At 65.0% G+C, this 17,881-nt stretch overlaps 1 protein-coding gene across 2 annotated transcripts in view; it reads right to left on the bottom strand.

The window, feature by feature from the left end:
* Positions 1-17,881, bottom strand: part of PKD1 (polycystin 1, transient receptor potential channel interacting) — a 41,942-nt gene that overhangs the window by 16,343 nt on the left and 7,718 nt on the right. For both annotated transcript variants that reach the window (XM_081820281.1, XM_081820282.1), the window contains exons 2-15: positions 11,811-11,882; positions 11,619-11,690; positions 11,145-11,314; positions 10,202-10,873; positions 9,892-10,075; positions 8,477-8,697; positions 7,977-8,092; positions 7,437-7,563; positions 6,873-7,120; positions 5,752-6,507; positions 4,940-5,071; positions 4,579-4,754; positions 4,247-4,380; positions 58-3,674 (exon numbers count right to left, since the gene is read on the bottom strand). In XM_081820281.1, the coding sequence (XP_081676407.1) occupies positions 58-3,674; positions 4,247-4,380; positions 4,579-4,754; positions 4,940-5,071; positions 5,752-6,507; positions 6,873-7,120; positions 7,437-7,563; positions 7,977-8,092; positions 8,477-8,697; positions 9,892-10,075; positions 10,202-10,873; positions 11,145-11,314; positions 11,619-11,690; positions 11,811-11,882 (6,697 nt within the window). The remainder of the gene's footprint in view (positions 1-57; positions 3,675-4,246; positions 4,381-4,578; positions 4,755-4,939; positions 5,072-5,751; positions 6,508-6,872; positions 7,121-7,436; positions 7,564-7,976; positions 8,093-8,476; positions 8,698-9,891; positions 10,076-10,201; positions 10,874-11,144; positions 11,315-11,618; positions 11,691-11,810; positions 11,883-17,881) is intronic.

Raw genomic sequence — 17,881 nt, 5'->3', positions numbered from 1 at the left:
GCACGAATGACCGAGGGGGGGGGGCAGGGGACACCCATGCCCCGCAGTGCACCTGACCTGTGTCGAGGCCACACAGGCCCAGTGGAAGCTGAGTGGCGTCTGGTCGCCATCCTCCAGGTTGGGATCGTAGGATTTGCTGCCATCTAGCACCAGATCCTGAGTGTCTGACCACACGCGGTACGAGCCGCCCTCGATGATGGGCACCAGGCGCTCGGGCACCACTGTCACGTTGGCTTGGATGCTCCGTGCCAGTGGTGTGTCCCCAAATGACACCATGAACACAAAGCAGTAGTGGCCCACAGGCAGTGCCAGCCGCGGCACCACCAGCTGGGGCCGGCTCACGTCCACACTGGGCAGGGCCACGGGGGCCATGCGCCCAGGCCGCTGGCAGCTGGTGGCCCGGTACACCTGCCAGTGGTACTCGGTCTGGTAGGTGACACAGTCGCGCAGATTGACGTGGGCCTCCAGGTAGTTGCGTTGGGAGCGCCGCATCAGCAGCTGCGGGGGCAGGGCCACATCCACCTCGGGCTCCCTGCAGGCCAGCACGTGGACGGTGACCGTGGCCTGCGCCACGAAGAAGCTCACCAGGTTGGAGGCATTCACCTCCATGCGGTAGTCCCCGGGCCGCAGATAGGAGTGTTCAGCCCAGGGCTCCTCCGTGTCCTCCACCGGGGCCTCATCCCCAAAGTCCCAGCGATAGGCCACACGCCGGGGGGAAGGGCTCGTGGCGGCCTCGAACCGGGCCGAGCGGTTGGTAAAGCAGCGGCCGCTGCGCAGCACTACGTGCTGGATGGTGTCCTGGACCTCCGTCACAAGCGTGAGGTTCACCCCGCCCAGCTCGTTGAAGGCACGCACGTGGATTTCCAGCAGCCCCGCAGCCACGGGGGTGTAGGTGACGTCACGGCCCGACAGGATGACCAGCGAGTCCCCCTGGACCTTTTGCAAGGAGAAGTACCATGCGTAGGCCACACGGGACCCGTGCTGCACCCGGGCTGTGAAGTTCCTCTCCGTGCCCGTGGGGATGCCCGGCTCACAGCAGTTGGGCACCTGGAGCCCACCCACGGCCTCTAGCACTAAGACGCGCACCTGAGCCTGGGCCCGGCTCACATGGTTCTCAGCCTGAACGCTCACCACGTAGTCCCCGATCCGGGGGAAGCTGCGGGAGAAGTGGGGACCAGGCAGGGCCTCCATGACGGCCCCACTGACCTGCAGATGGAAGCGCACGGCGGAGCCAGCAGCCAGCATGATCTGAAAGTGGACCAGCTGCCCGGGCTCTGCCACCTTGCTGTCGGCCCACAGCACCAGGCCCATGATGGGCTCCTCCACCGTGAGCTCGTGGGTAGCCATGACCCAGCTGACCGCGTTGGAAGCGTTAAGCCGAACAGAGAAGGTGCCGGGGTCACGGAAGACCACGACAATGTGCCGGCCGTGCCTACTGCCACCCGGCACCGTCCAGCACCAGCTCACATTGGTGCCTGAGTCCAGCTGTCCCCAGAAGGGCACAGAGGAGCCGGCGGCCACAAAGCTGCAGTCCAGGTCACCGGCCCTGATGCTGAGGCCGCTGACGGGCACCTGCACAGCCACCTCGAGGGTGGCATTGGCTGAGCCCAGCTGGTTCTCAGCCGTGACCGTGACCAAGTACAGGCCGGGGCTGGGGAAGGCGTGGGTGGTGGATGGCTCTCGGGTCTCCCAGCTCTGTCCTCCCTCCAGGGACCAAATATAAATGACGCCACTGCCACCAGCCAGCTCAGCAGAGAGGGTGATGCTAGCATTGACCGAGGCCGGGTTTGGGGAGGCGGCTGCAGCCAGCCAGCCCACGGGCTCCACAAAGTCCACGGTGCGGTTGGCCAAGGCACTGCCCAGCATGTTGGCAGCCCGCAGCTGGATGTGGTAGGTGCCGGCCTCGAGCACAGTGAGCGAGAAGGTTTTGCCGCTGCCAGTCAGGGCTGGGCCACCATCCCGCTGGGCGGCCCAGCTGTAGGAGATGTTAGTGCCATCCCGGACCACGGCCTGCAGCTGCAGCGTGCGGTTGGTGGGAAAGCAGCAGCCGCCTCCGCCCCCCACCACCTGCAGCCCCTCGATGTGCTCCAAGACGTAGACGAAGATGCTGTCCTGCGCGGCGCCCACCCCGTTCTCGGCGGTAACGATGATGGTGAAGGTGCCCACCGAGCGGAAGGTGTAGGAGATGGTGGGGCCCCCGGGGATGGGCGTGCAGCGGTCGCACAGCACCCAGGAGTAACGCACGTCGCTGCCGGCCTCCAGGGACGTGGAGAAACTCACGCTGCCGTTGAGGGGCACCACCGTGCGGCTGGCGTTGACGCCGAGGCCCCGCACGCACTGCTGCACCGTGACGTTCAGCCACGCCTCCGCACGGCTCACCTCATTCCATGCGCTCACCCTGACGGCGAAGTGGCCCGTGCTGTTGTAGGCATGGGTGACCATGGGGCCCTCGAGGCGCCTGCCGTCCCCCAGTTCCCACAGGTAGGTGGCGGGCCTCCCGCGGCCCACAGCACAGAACAGATAGGGCCGCCGTAGCTCCAGCACGCCAGAGCTGTTGACCCGGATGCCCATGAGCTCCACGGGCTCCTGCACCTCCACGAGGGCAGAGTCGTTGGCAGCTGAGATGTTGTTGGACACAGCAACCGTCACGAGGTAGGAACCTGGGTCCGCGTAGGTGAATGTGGCCTCGGGGCCCCCGACACGGGCAGTGTCCTCAGTGCCAGAGTCCCAGGTATACCGGTAGAGGAACGGGGGCCAGGCACGAGCCACCAGACGGGCCTCCTCCCCGAGCCGCACAGACTGCCTCTCGGGCCACAGGGTCACGTTGCCCACCTCAGGCTCCACGCACACACTGGTGAAGTAATGGGCCTTGTTCACGCGGCTTGACAGGACCAGTGCCAAGGGGAACGTCCCGCTCCGTGTGAAATTGTGTACCACTGTTGGGTCCCCCACGATGGTCATGTTGGATGAGCCGTCCCCGAACGTCCAGTCGAAGACATAGTGGGTCGGGTCCCCGGTGACGTGGGCTGTGAACCGGGCGTAGGGCTGCGTGGCAATGCAGGCCGCCGGCTCAATCCATAGCACCTCCAGAACGAAGACGTGCACAGGCCGGCTCAGGGCCAGGTGGCCCGCGGGGCTAGACACTCCCACAGTCACCGTGCAGTTCTGGGCCCGGAGGTACACATGCTCCACTGTGGCCTCGGGGCCCATGAGCACCGTGCCGTCCCCCATGTCGAAAGTCCACGTGACATTGTCTCCTGACTCCAGTGTGGCCCTGACCGTAACAGGTGCGCCCTGCTCTACAGCCGGGCTCAGGCTCACGCTCAGGCCCCGAAGCTCCTCAAAGACGCGGATGCTGAGGCAGGCTGCCACGCTGCTCACCGTGTTGTTGACCTCCAGATGGACACGGTACACGCCCCTTGAGGCGTACGTGTGGTTGACCTCCGGCTGGGGCCGTGTCACAGCCGGGGAGCCATCCCCGAAGTCCCACGTGTACAGGATGCCCCCAGGTGAGGGCAGTGGGTGTGGGGAGAAGGTGACAGACTGGCCAGCCACCAGGACGCGGCTTCCCACGGCCACGGCCACGGCAGGTAAGGTGGCGCGCACACTCACGGGCACTCGCTGCGTCAGGTTCTCGAAGGTGTTGGACACCAGCAGGGTCAGGTTGTACTCACCTGGGGAACAGGCCCGAGTAAGGACGAGGCCAGGGCCACTGCCACCACCAGCTCGGCGAAGTCACTACCGAACCCCATGTTGCTGCACACCGGGGCCCCTCGGGACGACAGAACAGGGCCCCGGGCAAAATGTAAAGGGAGAAAGTCCCTGGACCCTGCGCTGGGGGCGTTCGCAATGAGGTGTGTGCAGGGTGCCATCAGCACCGGGTGAGACACGGGGCTTAGGCAGGAATGGGAGGAGGAGCAGACCCTCTCTGAGTTAACAGCGAGTGCCACTGACAGGCAGAAGTTGGGGTGGGGGGGCGGCCCGAGGTTTACTCTCTATTCTGCGTGTGAGGCTTCTCAGACTTTAAAAATAAAAGGTAACCCCTTTCTTCCCCCAAAAAGGGTCTGAATAGTGGCCGAGGGAGGTCCAGTTTCTGGCCAGGAGACTTGAATCATGGGGCTCAGCAGCCCAGTCCACCCCTCACCCCAGACACCCCTCCTTCACCCTATTTAGGACCCCAGGCCCTCAACCCAGACTAGACAGAGGGGACTGTCCCCACAGCAGGTCAGTGGGCCCCAGCCCTCACCTGGGATGGCATAGCTGTGGGTAGCATTGTGCTCCACCAGCACCTGGGCCACCGTGGGGTCTGGGATCTGGAAGGACTCATTGTACGGAGGCTTGAACTGGCCGATCACCTGGTCACCGTCCCCAAAGGTCCACCTGCCAGGGCAGCAGGAGGGCCATGAGCAGGCTGGGGGTGGGTGCACATTGGCCCAGCTGCAGCCCCTCCCCACTCCCAGGGTCCCAGGCACCCAGCACCTCCCGGCAGGTGAGGAGGCGGAGGCTGGCGGGAGAGCCTGGCACCAGCCCCACCCGGGCGCGGCCCGCCCTGCTGCCCACCAGGTCAGGCGCACTCACAGAAAGGCCACCTCCACAGCCGAGTCCACCAGCACGTGGGCGGCCAAGGCCAGGGTGGCATTGGGGGGCAGCACGGGCGGCACCGCAGACACCCGAAGGCCCCTCATCCTGTGCATCCGCTCCACGGTAACATTGTAGTTCACGGTGACGTTGCTCACGTGGTTGGAGGCCGTCAGCTACAGAGACAGGGAGCGTACGTGGGCTGCCGCAGGTGGGGCGCAGGCCGCGAGGCAGCACAGAGCCCTCCCCCGCACTCACCCACAGCCAGCCGAGGGGTCCTCGGGAGCAAAGCAGAACAGAAGGCAAAGGTGAGCGCCGCACACCCTGGCCCGCCCCTGCCCCCACTGGTCCCCCCACCCACCGAGAGCTTGAAGACCGCGGCGCTCTGGTAGATGACGTTGAAGACCACGTTGTGGAAGGTCAGGGACTGCTTGTCGTCAATGGTCCAGCGGAAGACCACGTCTGAGCCGGCCTCCACCACGGGGCTGTACCTCTGCCGGAAGGGCACAGCGTCGGCCGGCCCCAGGGCTTTGGTGGCCAATTCTGCCCTACGCCCAGGTCCCCCCCACCCGGACACGCCTCCTGGTGGGGCTTCCTGGGCTGACTTCAAGACACCACTGGGGAGGGGGAGGCGGGAGGGGCCGCAGGGTGTGGGACTGAGCTTGGACTGACATGCGCTCCGACCTCTCAGCCCCTCACTTTTCCTATCTGGACAGTGACCTGGTACCAGCGATGGAAAGAGCCCACCATCTCTGAACCTCCCTACAGCCTGTCCCCAGGTTCCTGCACAGGCCGCCTGGGATAGCAAGTGAGTCTCAAAGGGCCCTGTGGTTTTGGAGGTTCACCCCCGTCAGCCGACAGAATGGGTGTGACCAGGGGAAGTTGAGGCACATGACTGCATGAGCGGTAGGGGTCAGAAATGACCCTTCTCACGGCCGCTTTGTGAAGGCCACGGAGCTGGTGGCTGCCCAGTGTGGGGAGACAGGCCGGGACAGGGACAGCAGCAGGCCGCCTGGCACCAGACCCTCAGAAAGTACCCAGCAGAAGCTGCCCAAAACCGGCCACGGAGCCCGCTGTCCCAAGGCCAAGCTCCCCCTCGCCGGGGAGGGGCTGCTCTCGGCACGGGCCCCTCGTCTCAGGGGGGCTCGGGGCGGGCCGGCCGGCCCCACTTACCACCAGGACTCCCTGCAGCACGCGGGCTTCAGGGCTGGGAGTGGCACGAAGGCCACGGATAGGCTCCTCGGCCTTCACCCGCAGGCTGAGGCTGGCCTGGCCGGCGCCGTTCTCCACCACGACCTCAACGGTGTGCTCGCCCTCACTCAGCCCAGGCAGCAGCAGCACGGAGAACAGGGTGGAGTTGGCCTCGAGGGCGCAGCCGGGCACCAGGGCAGCGACCGCGGCAGGGCAGGCGGCTTCGAAGGGCGCGCTCACATTGCCCCCGGGCCAGTGGGCTGTGGCTGTGGCATTGGTGCCGGAGTCCGCGCGCAGCACCAAAGCTGAGCCGTTGGTGGGCACATAGAGGCGGCCGTCCTGGGGCGTGGGACGGGCCACCTGTAGCCCGGCCACCGGCGAGAACACATCGAAGCTGCAGGACAGGTTGTGGGTGCACACGCTGTTGCGCACCATGGCCCGCACCTCATAGCGCCCCGGCCGCTGCAGCCCCGGGTTGGGTCGCAGGCCCAGCAGGGGGGTGAGGCGCTCTGTGGTGGCGAGGAGCCGCAAGGTGCAGGCCGGGCCGGCTGGGGCTGCCTCCAGCTGGGCGGGCAGGTGGGCCAGCCAGGCCGCGGCAGTGGTGGAGAAGTACGGGGCCTTGGCGCCAGAGGTGCCCAGGGCCGGCGGGCAGCGCAGAAGGGCGCCCGGGCCAGCGTCGTGCTGCAAGGCAATGAGGTCACCGGGGAGCAGGGGGCTGTCCTGGCCACGGAAGGTGACCTACGGGAGACGAAGGCAGGCTGCATCAGGTCCTCACAGTGGACCACCCTGGTCGGGGGTCTGCAAGGGAGCAGCTGGGCAGGGTCCACCCGGGGTAACCCGGACTCACGCGCACTCCGCCAGGCCTCATAGGGGCCCCCCAGGCACTCAGGGCAGGGACAGACGGGACAGGCTCTGGGACAGGGCTGTGCGCAGAGCACAGAGCAAGGATGCAGGCAGGGCGGGTCCCGGACAGGGCGGGACCTCTGAGGGACACTGCAGCCAAAACGAGTGGAAAGGCCAGTGCAGGGCAGGGGCAGGGTGCGCCGTGTGTGTGGGCGGGTAGCTGAGCGGGAAGCGGGTGACACCAGGCCGGTGACACGTACTGAGTACTGGGTGGGAGGGCCCGGTGGCAGGGAGAAGAGGAGCTCCTTCCACAGTGCACAGGAGGCCCCGGGGGGTCCCGGCCCGGACGTGGACCTGTTGGCACAGGCCCGGGGGTGGCAGGGGTCGTCCAGTGGCAGGTGGAGACTAGCTCGGGGGCACCAGCGTCCCTCTGGGGTGCATGCAGGGACTGACTCAGTCGTGCTCTCCGGGGACCTGCTCTCAGGTTCCCTGCTGCTTCCTGGGGCCCCTGAAATGAGAAGAGGGGTGTCGGGGCCCTGGCCCGCTATCAAGCCACAGTCAGGGGCGCCCCCACGATGACACGAGGCCTTGCCAGGCAGCACACCAGCATCACTCCTCTACCCCCTTCCCCGCCCCCCAACACTGGGCCAGCTGACTGACCCAGGCGAGCCCCACACAGGCAGTCCTGCAGATCCCGAGCCTGAGTTGGTTTCTCTGTGGACACCACTCTGTCCACCTCAAGGCTGGAGACCTGTCCAGTGGCCAAGGACCAGTGCTTGTGACCGCACAGACCACCCCCCCCCCTTGCCAGGACAGAGTCCCACCTGCTTCTGCTGTGGGCCTGAAAACCTGCAGCCGCAGCTGGGCAGGCCGGCGGAGCTCCTGGATGCTGAACTCGGCTGCGGTGAGGAAGGCTTCCCTGCTCACCCCCAGGCTGGGGAACACCATCACCTGGGGGGACGGGGCTGCTCAGCTCCACAGACCCCAACCCCCAGCCAGCCCCAGCCCTGCCGGCGCAGAGGGGAAGGAGCCACCAGACGGGGCTTGCTTCACACTGAGGAAGACAGTCACTCAGGATGAGAAATCAGGTCAAAACCACCTATGAGCACCAGGACCACCACCTTGTTTTGTGAAAAAGCCCACAAACATCCAGAGAGAAGGCTCAGGAGCATTCAGGGCTCTCAGACACTGGGAGGAGGCGCTGCTTCTCTCTGCACGGTGGTGGGTTTCCTACGGCACCTTTACTGGGCACACAGGACATTAGGAAGGCCCAGAAAAAAAGAGCTTATTTTTGAAGGAACAGTGCAGCCAGACTAAGGCTCAGTCTCCAGACTATGTCCTGGAGGGTCCTGGGGTCAGCCTACCTCAACAAGCTCCTGGGGGGCCGAGAGGGCCTCCTGCTGTGCCAGGGGGCTCAAGGGTCCCTGCAGGTCCCCACTGGGTGCTCCCATGAGGAAGGTCTCCGCGTCCCACACAGGACCTGGGATGGCAAGTGTGCAATGACGAGGAGAGCGTCAGGGGCCCGAGGCGGGGCCGGACCTGGGACTGAGCCCCCCCAGCAGTAGCCTCAAACAGCTACCCCCCAGCTGTGTCTGTCTCGTTGGGTGCAGGCTCTGCTCGGAACCACAGGTGCTCAGTGACACCTAATGGACACTGAACAGCTAAGGAATGAGCCTAGGATGAGGATTGTGACTGTCCTGGCCAGGACAGGAGGAGCTCCTATTTTGGGGGGGACAGCTGTCCTGGCCAGGACAGGAGGAGCCCCTGGGGCACCCAGGAGACCCTGCACGGTGGGGGGGGCGGGGCGGCGGTCCTGGTCCAGGACAGAAGGTGACCTGCAGCGCCTCCAGGGGCCCCGGCGCACCTCCAGGCCGCAGCTCGCAGACGTAGCTGTGGGGCACTGAGCACAGGTCCGTGTTGCACTGCCCCGCAGGCCCGAGCCGCACACAGCGCTCAGCCGTGGCAGGGTGCGGCTCCCCGGGCAGCCAGTTCTGGCAGCTCTCCAGGCTGAACGCCTCGCCCCGCACCGCGGGGCCTACCTCCGCCCCCTCCACAGAGGAGAAGCCAATCCACACATCCAGGCTCCTGCAGGCAGGCGGAGGGAGAGTGGGCACTCAGGGGCTCCCCGAAAACAGGCACCCCTCCATCTGCCCTCTCTCCGGGAGCCTGCTCCTCACGGCAGCCCCTCAGGGAGGCCTTGCCCCTGTCCCCATCTCTAGATGGGGAAATTGAGGCTCAGAGAGATGACCTGGCAAGCAAGGCCATGTCAGTGTCCACATAGCAGCCATGCCTAAGGGGCCAGGGGCCCAGCTGAGGGCTCCTTGCAGGGGAAGGCTTCAATCTGGCCAAGGGCTGTGTATTCTGTGACAGGGTGTGGGGGCCCCCGGGGTGCGGAGTGGCCGACTCTTGGTTTCAGCTCAGGTCATGATCTCAGGGTTGTGAGATCGAGCCCTCTGCGTCGGGCTCTGTGCTCAGCGGGGAGCCTGCTTGAGATTCTCCCTCTCCTCCTGCCTCTGCCCCCTTCCCCTTCTCTCTTTCCCTCCCTCTCTCAAATGGATAAAAAAAATCTTAAAAAAAAAAAAGCAGCTCTGGGTGTAGGTTTTGGGGAATAAAACACATGCATCTCAGCCCCCCGAACAGGCTACTCCCCACAGCTCTGCCAAGCTAGGAAGACCCTTCTGGAGGGTGGGCTTCCAGACACATGGACGGCACAGGCACTGGGGCCTGGCTACTGCCAGTTAACCAGGTGACCTTGACCATTCTGGGCCTCAATTTCCCCTTCCGGACACTGAGGATGTCCAGGGTATGATCCACAGTCTGGTCGGCCCCCCTCCCACACAGGGACGCGGGGAGAAATGGGCATCTGGCCTCTGGCCGCAGCAAGCGCTGATGGCTGGGGGGAGGGCTGGTGCTGGCTACAGGGAAGCACATTTCCTCTCGGGCCTGGGGGGCCGAGGGTGGCCTCCATGGTCACACCAGAACCGGCCCTACCCCTGCCAGGAGGGGCTCAGCAGGGGACAGCAGGGGGTGGGCAGCCTGTAGGACCCGGGATGCATCAACCTTACCCCCACGCACACATCTCTGTGCGGAGAGCTGATGGGAATGGCATCAGCTGAGCAAGATGGGGCTCCTTGGCTGCAGTCAGGCCAGCCAGCTGGACGTGGCTCCTCCAGCCACCCCCACCTGTCCTCCTGATCCTCCTCAAGCCTTAGGCTCCGTCCCCACCCCAGCATTTCGGGGACCCCACCTCACAGCCTCTCGGGGGGCGGGGGGCGGTACCTGGTGACCTGGGAGACCAGGAAGCGCTGGATGGCGGGACTGTCCACCATGGCCAGGGCGGCCCCGGCCCAGGCCTGGCACTGCTCCTGCGCCTGCAGCCAGGCGGCCTTCTCTGCCACCAGGCGGTAGCAGTGCCCATTGCCGGGGAAGATTGCGGTGTCCGAGGGGCAGAGCGGATGTACCACTGGGGGGTCGGCGGGCAGAGAAGGGGGCATCAGTGTGTCCCCAACCAGGACCACCCCACCCACGCCAGCCCCTGGGGGTGAGGAGGGGAGGGACAACCCAGGCCCGGGGGCAGCAGGGCACCCACCTCGGGCTGGCTCCTCGCCCACAGCCACAATGCTGTATGTGGCTTCGAGGTCCGAGCCGCCACGATTTCGGACACTAAGCTTGAGGGTCTCGTCACTGCGCACTGAGACGAGGCATGTGAGCTCCAGGGCCACAGGGGCCGCCTCCACCTGCACCTCGGCCCCCAGCCGGGCGGAGCCGGCCCCCAGGGCCAACACAGCTGTCACGTGATAGCGGCCGGGCAGCATGTAGCGGTGCGTGGTGGCGGGGCCAGCAACGTCCACCTTGGGGGAGCCGTCGCCGAAGTCCCAGTGTGTGGAGCTGATGGGCAGGGAGGCAGTGACGTGGAAGGCTGCTTGCTGGCCAGAGGCCAGGGGTCCCTGAGGCCCCACCAGGGCAGCCCCTGGGGAGGCAGGGAAGATGTTCCGGAGAAGGGCGGGGCCCCTGCAGGCAGGGGTGAGGGGCGATGGGGTGCTGGAGCAAAAGGGCAGGCAGGCCGAGGAGGTGTTGGGGGGCCGGGCCGCCCCGCACAGGCACCAGCCCTGGTCTGAGAGGGCCCCGAGGCCCTGGCCGGCCGCGAAACAGAAGGCACTGCATGCCGCGGGTGTCAGTGGGCCCTCGTGGGCAGCTGAGAAGGCCACCAGCACCACAGCGCCCGAGCTGTTGTCAGGAAGGCAGGCGATGTACTCCTCACCTGGACGGAGCAGACAGGCTGGTCCCCGGCATGCCCCCGCCCCGGATCCCACATCACATCACCCCGCTGCTCTCGCCACCTCCCACCTGCACTGGCCCCTTGGTCCACAGGACCCTCCGGACCCCCAACCCGGTCTGTCTCAACCACCGTGACTACTGTCCACGTGCCTCCCAGCCCCATCCACCCCCACCCAGGCTGGTAACCCCGGAGCACCTATGGGGACCTGCCCAGCAGGGAAGGCCCCAGCTGGCCCTGCTCCAGCCACACTCACCACAGCCGCCATCCAACAAGGGGACACCGAGGAGGGGCCGGCCAGCTAGGGGGCCGGGCCCGGCACACGTGGCTGCCTCGGGCCGAACCACACGAACCTGCCGCTCCTCCACCCAGCGAGGCAGCCACGCCAGACCACAGTCACACTCCAGCGGGTTTCCACTCAGGTTTCTGCGGGAGGCGCGAGGCTGGGCACTCAGCGGATGGCAGGGCAGGTGAGGGGGACCCAAGGAAGGTCTCTGCTGGCCTCAGCGCAAGGAGCGGGGGCCTGGGGTGCCCTCACAAGCACAGCACCCCGCCATCCCTGTGGCAGTGCCGGGCCCCGAAAGAGCTCCGGTGGGCAAGCACACAGCCCCCAGCGCCTGGTCTCAAACAGGAATGGGCACGGAGGCCAGGTCAGGAGGGCAGGGAGGGTAACTGGGGGGGCCGGGGGGGGCTCAGGCTTGGCTACTGACACCCACCAAAAACAACTTACATTTCACTTAAATTAAATAAATTAGCAAATATTCCTTCTTCTAAAGTAGAAATCTTGTTGTTACTTATGTCCCTGGAAGAAAGGGGGGGATTCAGCAAGGTCTGAAGGAAGCCCCCATAACAGAAACGGTGACAGGCAGCCGCCACCCGCCCACCCCATGAAATCACACAGCCCCCTGGAGTGGACACTCACAGCTCTGTCAGTGCGGAGAGGTTCGCCAGGAGCCCCACGTCCAGGGCCTGGAGCAGGTTGTGGGAGACATCTCTGGGGAGCAAGGTGGTCACTGGTCAGTGCCGGAGCCCCAGACAGGGCACAAAGCAGACCCAGGCCCATCCCCAGAGGCTCCCCCACACGCTCCAACTCCCTGCTCTTGAGGCCAGGATAGAGGATCCAAATGAATGGAGCAGGAGAGGGCTGGGAGCCTTCAGGACTCCGTCCCCGCCCTGCCCCACTCCCCTCCTCTGCCCAGTCCCCCACCCCCTGCCCCAGTAGTGCCATCCCACATAGGGCCTGAAACACACCACGGCAGCCCAAGGGTCTCCAGGGCCAGGGGCCTCGCTGCTGCCGGCTTGGGGGAGGGCTGGCCTCCAAGTGCCACCAAGACACAGTGGGGCACAAAGACCAGATAAGCAGGGAGGGGACCCTGGGGGACCACCTCATCTGAGAGCTACGGTGACAGGCCACAGTAAACACGAGGTTAACAGGACCCCAGGACAAACACCGGCATGGTCTACAAGGTAACACACAGGTTCAACAGGAAGCATAGCCGGGCAGGAATCAGGGAGGCCGGCTGAAAGGGGAGACGTGCACTGGTGTCCGACCGCGCTGCTGCGTTGGGTGGACGCTCCAGAGACAGGCGGGCCCCGCCAGAGTCCACGCAAGGGCACAGCGGACCAGGAGTGAGAGCCGGCTCTCCGTAAACCCCAGGAGGTTCAACACCAGCTGGGACGGGCGAGTGTCACAAAGCCCGAAGCCAAAGGTGACAACTGATGGGGAGAACACAGGAGAGCATCACACGATTCTCCGAGCGTCAGGCACCAGCAGCAATCAAACGGCAAAGCCAGAAGATCCAACTACAGAAAAACACGCAACCTCCACACAAAGCATCGTAAATAAAACCAGACAACAGGCTGGGAAGAGCGCTACCAACTTCCAGCGGGGTCAAAGGCCCCAGCGCCCTTTCCGCACGCACCTACCAGACAGCGGCTCCAGGACCAGAGCACAGAACGCGAGCTTCACCAAAGAAACAGAGATCCCAGACACGAGGAGACGCACCGGGGAGAGCAGCACAAAAGCACCTTCATCCGCCAAGTCGTGAATATTTCAGAACCACGACCCCTGGTGCTGGCGACAGCCCCCCCCCCCCGCCCCCACAAGGAGGGTCAAAGCCCTTCAAACAGCACGCTCTGCGGCCAACGACTCCACTCTCCCTCCCAGCCCAGAGGTGGAGGCCACGGTTGCCCCTACCCATCCACTCCCCTGACCTGGGAGACACTTCTGGTCCCTGCTTCACTGCATCCTCCTCATCCCTGCCCCAGGCTCCCACGTCTGAGTAGCCCCCTGCTGTGGCCTCCAAACTGATGAGGCCTGGGCCTCCCACCTGCACAGCCTCTGCCCTTGCAGGTCACCGCTCGCCCTCGGATGTCCCCAGAATGCCTCTCACTGGCCCTAACCTGGCTCCCAGTGACCACCCAGTCGTGCAGAGGTGGGGGTCCACTGACACCTCCTCCTGGCCCAACCATTTCCAGGTCCTGCCAACCCAGCTCTTCCAACACTCAGAATCTCACCCTACCCCAAGCATAGCCTGGTCAGATACCCCATCCCTGGGCACCTGCCTGGCTGCCACGGCCCCTCCTATCTAAGCTCCTGAGGCAGCCTGGGTGGGGCGGGGGTGGTATCCAGCTCCCAAAAGTCACCCTCTGAAACGGAGCCTGCTCCAAATACAGCAGGACCTGAGAAGGGGCTGGTGCGAAAACAAGGTCCTCATGGGAGAGCTGAGGCGCACGCACAGGCCCCTGAGGACATGGGGGAGGAGGGGGTCCCAGGGCTTCGCAGGCTGGGACGCCTGGTGCAGCACCCCAGCCTGGCTCATGATGCTGCAGACCACGTCTGGAACCAGGCTCAGGAAACGACCCCCACCACAGCCCGACCGCTGCTTCACCCGGGAGGGGCCGGAGCACCTGTTGGGAGCAGGTGGGGCTGGGGGCCAGGGGTCTCCACCTGGAGCAGCCCCCCACTGCTGTGACCGGTATGCCCGACCAAGCAAGAGCCAGGGCGGCTAACTTGGCAAGTTCAACTTCCAGGCAAGAGGTTCAAAAACGCAGCCGGAGCCTCACACGGCAGAGGGCCCCCAGCCCCAAGAACCAGGGTCACCACAGACGCCCCTCCCCTCACCTGTGGGGAGAGACAGGATTTACAGTGGCAGCGACCAGAGCCCATTGGTCAATCGGCGGGTGCAGCCCCCTCAGCACACGGATGCAAGAGAAATCCAGGTGCAAAATGCAGCCCCTGCCCCTGCAACTGTTCAAACTAAGATCTAAAGAAAGTGCCGGAAAGGGTGCACCATAGCAGCTCCAGTCTTGAGAGCACGCGAGTCCCCTGAGTTTTCCACCCTCATTTTGCCCTTGAAGTAGGAGAAACAGGGTAGGAGTGGATGGACAGGCTGCCCCGGGGGCCTGGAGTGGGGGTTTCAGAGGGGAACAGGCGGCGAGGGGGCTGGCAAGGGGGGCCAGGAGCCCCATCGGAAGAGGAGGTTGGGGCAGCGAGGCCGCCTCCACTCAAGAAGTGGCACTCTCACTGACCATGGGCTCGGGCCAGAGCCCTGCCCCATCCCAGCTCGGTGCCCCAAGGTCTCCGCGAGCCTCTTGGCTTCCCATCTGGGGGGAGGGTGGACACAGAGAAACAGTGTGCGTGTGGCTATATGCGCAGGTCCGTCTCCACCCAGAACCTGGGTTCCAGGAACTCCATGGCTGGAAAGGCTTTTGGGGGCCAGGGGACATGGGGACAGGATTTTCTGGCTAGGTTACCTGTGCCCCCCACAATGGAGCCTAGATTCCCCCGTCCCTTCTCACACGTGGCAGAGGAAGGGGTGCTTTTGGATGGGTCAGGCTGGGCCTTCCTCTAGGGTACACTGCCCACCCTGTGTTCCACAGGCTCACCCCAGCCGGCCCGCTCCCACTCCCAGGGTAGGGTGGACAGGCCAGGCCGGGAGACCAGGGAGAGGTTGGCCGGACTCCCACCCAACTGGTCAAGCACGATGCTCAATCTTGGGCCTCAAGCAGAAGACAAAAGAAAGAAGGAAAATCCCTAAAATGTTTTCCACATCCCATTTTCTAGAAAATCCATCACGAGTGGCAGCTGCTGGGAACCGCCCTTGGTGCCTGAGAAACCAGGGCAGCGGGTGGGCGGGGCGGGTCAAACTCAGCGTCCAGGCCACTCAGCCAGCACCCACCCCGGCCCGTCAGGACATTGCTGTCCCTGGCCTCACTGGCCCGTGGCGCCCGTGGCTCCAGGTCATCCTCGGGCCAGTTAAGTCCTCCATCCAGCTCTGCGTGGTCCAGCAGCCCCACTGAGGCTCCCCTCTCCTGCATGCGGAAGGTCCCACGTCAGTCAGTCACAGGCACTGGCCACGTGCTCCCTGCTCTCCAGGGCCCAGTTGAGCCCCCCACCCCCCGCACTTACCTGGGCCTAGCCTGGCCCCTGGTGCACAGAAAATATCAACAGGCTCCCCAGGATCTTCCACGGCCCAGGTCCCGTGCCCCAAGGGCATACCACGCCCTGAGCCCCAGCCCCCCAGCCTGCCCCACGGTGTGGGAGCGTCTGTTTGGGGCAGGCCATGGGTAACCGTGTACACTGGGAGAGATGGGAAGGGCAGAGGGGACCCTGAGGGGGAGCTCTGGGCGTCACTGGAAGGAGGACATGGAAAGAGAACACTGGTAGGGTCCTCACCCAGTCCCGCACCCCCAAGGTCCTCAACAGCCATATGTCCACATTTATTCTTGCCATCAATGTTCTGGGGGAATGCCAAGGAGGCCTCGGCCAGCCCTCCCCCCCAGGTGACATCATCATAGTCTGACACCCTGCCCCCACACCGGTGTTCCCCAGGTCTTACAACCGCAGGGGAGAGACACAGCAGGCCCAGGGAGCCGCCCAAGCCGCAGGGGCTTGGGCCAAGCAGCAGCTGGCCTCTACTGGAAGGAGGGCCAGCAGCCTGGCTGGACAGCACCCCTAAGAGGTCCCGGGCCAAGCAGGGCCCACCCTCTGGGCCAGCTAGATACTCCCCAGCCCCTCCAAGGCCCACACAAGCAACCTCCACAGATCCCCAGGCCAGGGCTGGAGGGGTCAGGCCAGCTTCGGGAGGAGGTGGGTGACCTGGGGACCCACACACCACCAGGGGACAGGCACACACCCACAACAGCACAAGACACATGTCACCTCCCCAGGCACCAGGGATCAGGTTGAGAGGCTGCCCTCCCTTCTCCTCCCCCACAGTGATCCAGCAGTCCACTGGGGAGCCCAGGCTGTCCCCCATGCTCCCCCTGCCTTCCAGACCAGACATCCTCATGAGGGGGGACACCAGCCTCCCCTGGGGTACAGGCCCCCAACGGCATGTCCCTGAATGTCTGGGTCTGCTCTTTCCTGCTCCAAGCAGAAGCCTGGTGGAGGCTCCTTGCTTCCACCACCAAGCTGGAGGTGCCCAGCAGGTGCTGAAGGACCCCCATCGGATAGGCAGCTCCCCCTTGCCCTCTCCACACAAGGCTCAGCACCTGCGTCCTGCCCCTGCTCACATCAGGGCCCCAGCGGGGAGAGGTGAGAAAGGGCTGCACCCAGAAGAGGGGAGTGGATCAGGGTGCGTGAAGGTAGAAGCCAAGGAGAGGGTGGTCACAAGCAGGTCTGCAGTGTTCCTGAGCCTGGGGTGGCTCCAAGAGCACTCTACCCTTCTAGAGTTGAGGAACTGGAGGCCCCAGAGAAGCTGGGACCCTGCCCTGCAGCCCTGAGTGGCCTCAGTTTCCTCCTCTGCCAGAGAGGAGCGGCTTGTGTGCCCGTTCCCCAGTCCAGATGCTGGGCGGGGTCTGGGGGCCAGCCGGAGCCCCCAAGGAAACATCTGCACATTCCAGACGCATGTGGTCAGCGGCGGGGGCGAGTGCCAGGCCCCAGCCCGTCACCCACACCCCTGCGCTGGCCGCCGCACTGGAAACAGGGCTTGGGGGGGAACGGGCTCCAGAGGGGCCGCTGCAGAGGTTATGTAACCCACTCCTCCTGAGCCAGCAGCTGCCTCCTCCCTCTGGCAGGACGGGACAGAGTGCTGGCGGGAGAGAGGGTACCCGCCTCCCCATCCAAGGCCCAGGGCTCCGTGCTGCTCCCTCTACCACGGGGCACCTGGAAACACAGCCTCGGCTGGTCTGTCCTTTCCCTGGAGGCACTGCCAGCTCTGGGGGGAAACAGGTTCTCCTCAGCCCAGCAAGGAGGACCCCCGACTAATCCCCTCAGGAGCCAGGCCCAGGCAAAAGGGGAGAGGCTACAGTGCTGAACCTGCCCCCCCGCACCCCCTCCCCAGGCCCTGGGGCTGGCGACACCGCTGCCCCCCCCCAGCACCGGGGGCAGGCTGCCGGGAGCACCGAGCCAGTTTGAGTGTAATAACCTCATTCTGTTTTCATTCCGTCTATTTATGGTGAGCAAGGCTGGCTTCCAGGGCCGGAAATGATGATGTGTAAATTAATGAATTCAAGTTTAGGAAGGAGTGGATTTGAAGACAAACATGCGGACAGGGCCAGCTGGGGAGGGGGCAGAGGTAGGTTCTCCGTGGAGGGGTCCGCTGGCCCCAGGGCAGCGGCGAGGGGCTGTCTCAGCCTCCAAAGTGAGGAGAAGAGGTCTGCATGGGAACCTCCCAGATCCAGGAGGTGGCCCATGTTTCACAGCGTTTTGTGGGGGCCCCCACACCTGAGCTCTGCCCCTCCCACTGCTGAATTCTCACCAGGATGGGGCATAGATAGCTGGTGTGGTGATGATGCACGCAGGCCAGGACAAGGAGGGGAACTCAGACCTGCAGAAAGGAGATGAGCGGGGGGCGTCCTCCACATTGGGACAGAAAGATCAACCCACCCCGAGGCAGTCACCTTCAGAGCATTAACAAGACAGGGTGGGGCCCCCTCCCAGGAGAGGGTCTAGCCTGCTCCTCCCCCTGTGGCTAGGGATTTGGGGTCCCCTTCAGGGCAAAGGGAGCAAAAGGACCAGCACCAAGGGTGCCCAGCCTCCCCCCAGAT

The sequence above is a fragment of the Leptonychotes weddellii genome, chromosome 5 (genome assembly GCF_054177405.1).
Source record: "Leptonychotes weddellii isolate Sample4059 chromosome 5, ASM5417740v2, whole genome shotgun sequence".
In the NCBI taxonomy this organism is placed as follows: domain Eukaryota; kingdom Metazoa; phylum Chordata; class Mammalia; order Carnivora; family Phocidae; genus Leptonychotes; species Leptonychotes weddellii.
Note: the sequence above shows the minus strand (reverse complement) of the source record. Positions and strands in the feature narration are given on the sequence as shown.